The following is an 8,966-nucleotide window of genomic DNA, read 5'->3' as shown; positions in this document are numbered from 1 at the left end:
CTCATTACCCCTTATTACCTTACACTCATGCCTTTGCCTTTCACCACTTCAAAACGAAGCCTACTTCAATATTACCTTCATACGCTCTCTTTGCTTTTGGCTTTCCTCATGCTGTGTACTCACCTTTGCTAAGTACATGTGAACAGATCTTGAATAAAAAAACAAAACAAAACACACTTTTCTTTTCTGTTTTATTGAAAGCACTTTACAGAAAGTGTAATTGTTTGTAATGAAGAAAGAAGTAGGTAGGTTTCCATGTGTAATTAGTGTGTTATTGCAGAAGAAGCTTAATGTGTACTTTGGAAAAACGATGAGAAAAAAAGGTGGCCGAAGAAGAAATGATAAATGTCCTTTTTTTTCAAGCCTTCTCTCAGCCGGCAGTTTCAGTGCCACGGCCCTCGCTTGGGGGGTGGGGAGACGTGCCCCCCAAGGAGACCTGCTAGATTGTTCAGAAGGTTGTTCTCATCCATCCAGATGGAGGATCACTAACAGGAGCGTGGAAGACTCCAGAATCCACTCTGGCTGGAATCCGGTGGATATGCAGTGTGTACAGGTACAGGACCATTTAAACGGACAGCATTTATAGAATGACTATTAAAAGTCAGCGAGTGTCAGTAATGTTAATGTGGTTATGTTAGTAATACACCGAGTGCTAATATAAGAGCTTTAAGATGCATTTGTAGATATTATTACGTGTTTTACCGTCTTTATGGTGCTAGCTTAAAGTTACGGTGTAAACGTTAGCTTATATTGGAGGAAAGCTGTTACTGGTTAAACGATGTTAGCACAGAAATATTAGCTTCTGTCATGACTGATGAAGTTACTAGTTAATAAAGTTTTCAGTAAAGTGATTAATCGCAGCCACAGGTTGACAGCAAATATCTCGATTAGCTTCAGTGCATCTGTAATAAATATGTGCAAGTTTCAGTGCTTCGTTTAAACTGTATGATACTTATACTGACCCAGGGTCAGTGTAAAATACAATCCTAGCTGTGTGAACAAAGCCACTGTAAATTTAATCCTGCATGACAAACCTCAGGATGCAGATTATTATTACTCTTTCCTGCTGGCACACCTGAGAGTCAGCTAGAAACTTATAGTGACGTGGACATCATGCAAAGACTGCCAGACTCTGTAATACTGCAAATGATCAGTGACTCAGGTTAACACTAAACTTCAAACGGTACCTCTGTGTGCTGAACATCTAGGATTGAGTCAGGCTGCATTGACTGTGGGACTTTAATGTGTTAAAAGCAGGTTGAAGACGGCTCAGAAACATTTGAAGATTAAAATTTAGCATTATGGCTGCTGGTGGTTTGTAATATCTACTCAGCTGTATTTTTGTTACTAATTTATGTTTGTTGTTGTTTAACACAGATTTCAGAAGAGCAAATATGCTTAATAGTTTAACTAGATTTCATTTGTCAGTGTTTGACTGCTGAGTCACCGGAAGAACTCATTTCATTCATTCTCCATATGATGTTAATTTACAGAAATGTTTCACAGGAACTGATTTCTCCCAAAGGTTGAACTAGTGTGTTTCCATAGATTACCTCTGTATGAATGTACTTCTTAAATGAAGGCAAGTGTTTGTCCTTTTTTGTTCCTCAGGTACAGTACGTGATATCAAGGGCAGGTGGTCAACACTGGGGACAAGAAGCAGACATACTTCCAAGAGGGAGCTGCAGTGAGGTCAGAGGTCAGAATCTGAAACAGCTCAGGTTTATATTTTAGAGGTTATAAAAAATCAAAATGTATTTATAAAGAAACCTTTAAATAATAGTCATAATTATGATTATTATAAGAAATATCAAACATTTAAGTGGATTTTCTGTTACACATATTGTGTTAGCCCTGCGATAAACTGGCAGCCTGTCTTTGTCCTGTATCAGCTGGGATAGGCTTCATCCTCCCGCAACCTTGAATTGGATACATTTTATTCCAATTATGTAATCTGATCATTTACAAACTCAAGGTATCTAATCAAAATGTAAGTAATAATTATAAAATGGGAAAGCAGAAATAAGTGTGACATAAATGTAAATGTGTGAGCTGACATAGAGCTACATGCAGTCTGAAAAACCTTTGTTGTCAAGTTTGCAGGTATATCAGCACGAGACATTCTTACATAGAAGAGACATTAAAGTCTCTAACTCAGTGAAGCATTATTGGTCCCGTCTGTTTGGATAAATATAGTAAGTTGATGTATGTCCATTTATTGACACATTTTCTTAAGTGCTTATCCAGTTCAGGATCACAGTGGAGCTGCAGCTGGATATGTTCACTAAATAAACCTTACAAAAGTTAACAATAAACCTGCATCCATGTACGTTGTTGTCCACAGGATGAGAAAATCAAACTGGAACACTGTGGAACATGTTAATAAATGTTTGTGTGTTTATGCCTGTGTCTTTCACAGGAGGCGCTGGAAGGTTTCCCTAATAGTTCCTGGTGAATCAAAGCAGAACCATAAAGGTTGCTGGACTGCATGATGGCCTTACCCCTGAGCAGTCATCCTGTTAAAGGATGAACCAGTTAGAAGCTGTTTTCAAAGTAGCTGAGCAGATTTCATCTCAAGTAAGCGATTAACTGTTTGTTCATCTGTTCCGCCACTTAAAGAGCATTTAAGGACGTCTTTTGAGTGTCCAGTTTAATTCTACTGGCTCTCATGGTCATTTGTTATTATAGTCATATTTTTCATGTTCATCCAGCTATTTAGTAAATTCTATCTATTTAGTAATATCCGTCAGCTATAAAATGTAATATAAATATAAAAATATCTAAATATCTCCTGCCCTTTATGTTTTAATGATGTAAGTCTGTTATCGTGTTACATTAGCATTCCTCACATATCAATGAGATGCTGTACAGTACAATCCTACTGACACAGCAGAGGGATAACGACAGCTATTCAACATCGTTACACGACACATTCGAGCTGCATGACGCAGACAAAGTGACTAAATCATCTTTTTGTGGTTTATTGTCTTCAAACCAGCAGACAAAGCCGATGGCAGAAGATGTCAGAGAAGAACTTCAGGCCGTGGACTGAAAAGGTATTTTTTTCTTGTTATCAAAAGACATTTGGAGTGGCAGCTTCTACAACTGGTTGTGCTAAAGTAAAGCTTACAGTCTAAGAAATCACCGTGTTGATATTCAGCACAAAGAGAAAAGCTCACTTGTTTGAATTTATTTACAATCATAGTTTTATAAATTCTGACTGTAAACAGCTTTTACAGCTTTGATATTGTTTGACACTCGATATCAGGTGATAGGGTTTAATTTAAAGGTTTCTGTGTCCCAATGAGCCATTTACACTGATCAGTGTCAGTTTAACTGTAACACATTCATTATTTAGATTCAACAAAGAAATAACTGAATGTAAAAAATGGCAGCCCTCAGGCAGGTTTATAGAGATACATGCATGCATTATGAAATTTATGTATCCCAGATAATTGTTATTCATCTAGTCATGGCAGACCTACCTCTTCCTCCCAAGTTAACTGCAACCCAAAATAACTAGTGGGGCTATTTACACACTCACAACCAGTGTGGGGTAAAAAGAGCCACCAAAAAACTGTCAGCCACAGATGTGCTAGAAGAGTTAGAAGCTCTACTTATGGAGAAACTTTCTAAGTCTAACAGGGGACAGGAACTCCTGCCCAAGTAACATGATATAAGCCCACATACAGCCCAGCCATAAAGTGAACCAAGTTAAAGACAGCATGGGACCAAATGCATGTAACCAGCCTGCACCCACCTGACATTTCTTCCTCCTGAATTAAATGAATGAAGGGATGAAAGTTAAATGACTACAAACCTAAAGCCACTAGTTCCCACACTGGAGCTCCCTGACACTGTGTGTTAACTGTATTTAGCTTGTATCAACAGTTGTAACAGGCTAAGCCACCTGAGACACTGCATTGAATTTGTTCCTGTCTTACTGGTTTCAGCTGACTGGTTTCAACTCAGATATTCTGCTTTTTCCTTTCAGTAGATCAAAGCAGCTCGTGCTCCTTCTGCTTCCAATTTAGAAGAAGAAGAAGAAGGCGAAGGCTTCAGCGAAGTGGCGTTCATGGTCTCAGTGAACAGTCACGGTCACACACTGCATGTGGTTTTAAAAGCAACATGTCTGTTCACCACAACAATGGAGATGTGTAATATTAGTGCAGCTATGGTTTGTTCTTGAACATCAGTTCTGTTTTCTACTTTGATCACTCAGACCAAAAAAGTGTTGTTTTCAGATTCTTTCTTTTAAATCTATAAAGCACCTGTTCATTTTTTTTATTACAATTAGTTTCACATAAATGTTAGTGTTTCCTTTTATGATCTTTTAATGCTTACACTACACTGTACATGAAATCAAACCTAATAATGAGGCAGATAACATTCCTGTTACGATCCAGACTAGTGGTCTTACTGGGGCCGGTGAACAGGACTGTAAGCTTGCCATTGTGCCAGTTAAAGTAAAATCAAAGAGAGGTCAAAGAATAGTGGAAACGTATGCCTTTCTGGACCAAGGGAGTTCAGCATCCTTTTGTACAGCGGGTCTTATGGACAAGCTGAATATTGCTGGGAGGAGGACAAAGATTCTCCTGCGCACCATGGGACAGGAGAAAGTGGTGGACAGTTTCATTGTACCTGAACTTGAAGTTGCTGGATTGGACAGTGACATGTACTGTGATATGCCTAACCTCTTCACTCAGCATAAAATGCCTGTAGATATTGGTAACATCCCAAATCAACAGGACCTGGTTGACTGGCCACATTTGAAGCATGTTCATTTGCCAGAAATTAAGGCCAATGTTGAGCTTTTGATTGGCATGAATATGCCCAGAGCTCTAGAACCTTTGGAGGTCATCCGGAGTGTAGGTGATGGACCCTTTGCCATTAGGACTGTGCTCGGCTGGACTGTGAATGGGCCACTTAATCGAGAATGCTGTGGAAGGCCAGGATGTTTGGCAACAGTTACCGCCAACAGAGTTTCTGCTGTCACACTGGACAAGCTATGGAAACAGCAGTTCAAGATGGATTTTCCTGAGAGCAGCAATGATGAACAGATGGGGCTGTCAAAGGAAGACTTGAAGTTCCTGGAATTGGCCAGCAAGATGGTGACTTTGGGGGATTGGCACTACAGCATTGCCCTGCCACTAAAAGACCGAGACATAAGAATGCCTGACAACTGTGCAATTGAGCAACGAGCCTTAGGTTTGAAGAAAAGGTTCATCAGAGATAAAGACTTTCATAAAGACTACACTGCCTTCATGACAGATCTTATATCTAGAGGATATGCAAAGAGAGTCCCAGTCACAGAATTAGAGCGCCAGAAATGGGGAAGGATTAAACGTAACTTTGTTCCTGGAGATGTGGTCCTTATAGTGGATGATTCTGCACCTCGTGGTTCTTGGCTCATTGGGAGAGTCACCGGAGCTGCACCAGATGAAAGGGGGCTTGTGCGTCAGGTCTGGATTAAGACCCCAACCAGCCATGTGTGCAGACCCATCACAAAGATATGCCTTCTTCAGGAGGCCTCTGACCCATGACTATGACATTTTTGACACAGTGTGACATAACTAACTTTGAATTGACTTTAATGTTATGAGATGTACATCAGACTGACTATATTTAGGCTAAGTGCTGGTAACCTCTGGCCTATGACTGACTGACCATGTGCAGACAGAAGAAAAGAAGAGAAGACATGAGAAAATAACTTTGGTGGACTTTTGAGTATGTTATGTTGTCTCACTGGGTGTCTGTGATATGATGAAGTGTGTGTTGTGAGTTATGGTGTTGGATGTGTAATTATTACTGTAAAAATGTAATAATTAGGGGCCGGAATGTTGTGGATAGGCGTAGCTTTGGGTCACGTGGTGTCAGTAATAGTGATTGCTATATCACCTGTTCACGGCCCGAGGGAAATTTTGTGAATGAGTGGGTGATGGGGGAAGTCGACTTTTGCTGACCGCTCAAGCGTCCCAAGGCGTTCCCAGGCCAGCCGAGAGATATAATCTCTCCAGCGTGTCCTGGGTCTGCCCCGGGGCCTGCTCCCGGTGGGACATGCCTGGAACACCTCACCCAGGAGGCGCCCAGGGGGCATCCTTGTCAGATGCCCGAACCACCTCAGCTGGCTCCTTTCGATGTGGAGCAGCAGCTGCTCTACTCTGAGCCCCTCCCGGACGGCCGAACTTCTCACCCTATCTCTAAGGGAGAGGCCAGCCACCCTTCGGAGGAAGCTCATTTCTGCCGCTTGTATACGCGATCTCGTTCTTTCGGTCACTACCCACAGCTCGTGGCCATAGGTGAGGGTAGGGATTGTAACATTGTAAACATAATACAATTTTACATTATGTTACTGTCAGAGTCGGACGGTGCCCCGACCGGTCGACCTGTGTGTGTGTGTTTTTTTGTTCTCCTCTCTCGCTCCGCTTTTTCTCCGCTGCGATTGTTACCTCCGACCCGTAAGTGCTGCCACTCTGAGCTGCCTAATAAGCCTGGACGCGATCGAGACGGAGAGACGGAAGGGGACACTTCACTGATTCTAGGGAGTTTTGTGGACACACGAGGGGGGACGGGGAGAGGAGCACTGAAGGGACTTGCACTGTGGATAACTGTGGATTGATTTTGGCTTCACTGTAAATAAAGACACTGTTCAACTTAAACGAGAGGTCCGCGTCTAGGTTCGCTAACTCCCCACCCTTAACAGCTACAATTTAACATCATGTAAAATTGTAACATCATGTTTACAATGTTACAATTTGTAAATTGTAACATTGTAAACATAATGTTACAATTTTATATGATGTTAAACTGTAACATAATGTAAAATTGTAACATTATGTTTACAATGTTACAATTTTACATTATGTTAAATTGTTACATAATGTAAAATTGTAACATTATGTTTACAATGTTACAATTTGTAAATTGTAACATTGTAAACATAATGTTACAATTTTATATGATGTTAAACTGTAACATAATGTAAAATTGTAACATTATGTTTACAATGTTACAATTTTACATTATGTTAAATTGTAACATAATGCTTAACAGATAATGGTTATCCTCTTTTTATATCATACATCATTGTCTCTGTAGGAGGGTCTGGAGCACTCCCTGCTGAGCCGCTGGGCTCAGTACCTTGCAGGCAGGTCCGACGATGACTTCATCATCTCACCTGAGCTCAAAATTCTGGTGCGTGAAGGCGTCCCTCGGGAGTATCGGCAGAGAGTGTGGCGCTGTTTGGTCCGAGCCAGAACTTTGACAAGCCAAGAGTGCCACATGCAACGCTATCAGCAGGTACAGCTGTAGAGAGAGAGAGTGCTTTATCCGCACCTGAGCACAGGTGGCTCCTCCTTCTTCCTGTTGGGAATGCTGGCGAGCACTCAGTAATCCTGTTCTGTTTCCAGCTGTGTGAGAAGAGTCGGACAGCTCCTAATCCTGCCTCCAGGCAGGTCCAGCTGGACCTTCACCGAACCCTGACGACCAATCAGCACTTCTCCTCGCCGTCCAGCCCCGCCCTCCAGCCCTGCCCTCCAGCAGCTCCGCCGCATCCTTCTGGCCTTCTCCGGGCATAACCCTGCCATTGGCTACTGCCAGGTACTCAACAGGTCAGAACAAAAGTATAAATTTTATATCTGAGTTCTTATGTGGACCCGCCTTCCAGGCAGAACCTCACCTTCCATCAATGTCCACAGGTTAGCGGCCCTCGCTCTGCTGGTCCTCCAAAGTGACGAAGACGCCTTCTGGTGTCTGGTGGCAGTGGTGGAAGCCATCATGCCTCAGGACTACTACACCAAGAATCTGGTGGCCTCTCAGGTCAGCAGACACACTCACCTGCTTGCCTGCTGTGATCTGTTTTAGTGATCAGTGAGGCTGATCTCTGTGAGTCTTTGTGCTCAGGCGGACCAGCGCGTGCTGAAGGACTTCATGGCGGAGAAGCTTCCTCGCCTGGCATCTCACTTTGAGGATCACAACATTGACGTCTCTCTGGTCACCTTCAACTGGTTCCTGGTGGTTTTTGTGGAGAGTCTGCCCAGCGACATCCTGATGCCTCTGTGGGACGCCTTCCTGTATGAGGGTACCAAGGTACCATACACCCGAACACACCATGACAGAAATGCAGACAACACTTGAATGCACCACAGTAGTGTCCATGGAAACAAAAATGATTTTGTTTTCACCTTTAGATGTCTTTATTTACATTTTAGGAGTAATAAGACATTGTTTACTAAGCATGGAGAACTGTCATGTGACATGAAATAGGAGTGGGAAAGCAGATCATTCTAGTAACGACCTCACAGTCTACCACAAGCAGCGTAAATCCAGACGATGAGCGGGACAATGGCTTTGGGCTTGTTTCTGCAATGTGACAAATGCAGCACAGCTTTTACATCGTTTGTCTCAGGAAATAAAATCACAGTTCAGACACAGAAATATATACCACACAGGGATAAATGCTGACAACAGCTTCAGCCACGTAGATCCAACCCAAAAGTTTAATTTAAACTTAAAGCTCAACTACGAAGTAAGTTAATATTATCTGGCAACTGAGGAACCAAGTGGCTTATTGGAAATCGATCAGAGCTGTAATGAGTAAAGGGCCCAACTGCACCACAACTGAAAGAGTCATTTTATGACTCACCTCCTCAAAGTTTCCAATTAATTGTGTGGCGTGAGTGTCCTGTTATGAAATGCGTGTCTGTGCTGCAGGTGATCTTCAGATACACTCTGGCTCTGTTCAAATACAAAGAGGACGACATCCTGAAGATTCACGACAGCGTGGAGATCTACCAGTACCTACGCTTCTTCACAAAGACCGTCTCCAATGCCAGGTACGCACTCGCCTCCACCCGCCTTAATCTACGAGCTGTTACACTCTCAGAAGTGTAGCGGATGTAGCTGTTGAATCTTTGAGCTTCAAACCCTTTTTACTGAAATTTTGTGAGAAGTTTAAATTTCCCTGA

General features: G+C 42.3%; 1 protein-coding gene across 4 annotated transcripts; it reads left to right on the top strand.

Annotated features, from left to right (window-relative positions):
• Positions 1-203: 203 nt before the first annotated feature.
• Positions 204-7,580, top strand: LOC308408295 (uncharacterized protein). Of its 4 annotated transcripts, none has more exons than XM_080900499.1 (7): positions 204-553; positions 1,612-1,699; positions 2,420-2,577; positions 3,002-3,056; positions 3,995-6,677; positions 7,099-7,299; positions 7,410-7,580. In XM_080900499.1, exon 5 carries the CDS (start codon positions 4,554-4,556, stop codon positions 5,541-5,543), a length of 990 nt encoding a protein of 329 aa, XP_080756625.1. In that variant the 5' UTR covers positions 204-553; positions 1,612-1,699; positions 2,420-2,577; positions 3,002-3,056; positions 3,995-4,553; the 3' UTR covers positions 5,544-6,677; positions 7,099-7,299; positions 7,410-7,580. The 4 variants fall into 4 exon arrangements, with proteins under 4 accessions (XP_080756625.1, XP_080756624.1, XP_080756623.1 ...); XM_080900498.1 differs by having other exon boundaries at positions 2,999-3,056; positions 3,995-6,299; XM_080900497.1 differs by having other exon boundaries at positions 2,999-3,056; positions 3,995-6,665.
• The last annotated feature ends 1,386 nt before the right edge of the window (positions 7,581-8,966 follow it).

Source organism: Rhamphochromis sp. 'chilingali' (assembly GCF_963969265.1).
Source record: "Rhamphochromis sp. 'chilingali' genome assembly, chromosome: 13".
Lineage (NCBI taxonomy): Eukaryota > Metazoa > Chordata > Actinopteri > Cichliformes > Cichlidae > Rhamphochromis > Rhamphochromis sp. 'chilingali'.
This window is presented reverse-complemented; position numbering and strand designations above follow the sequence as displayed.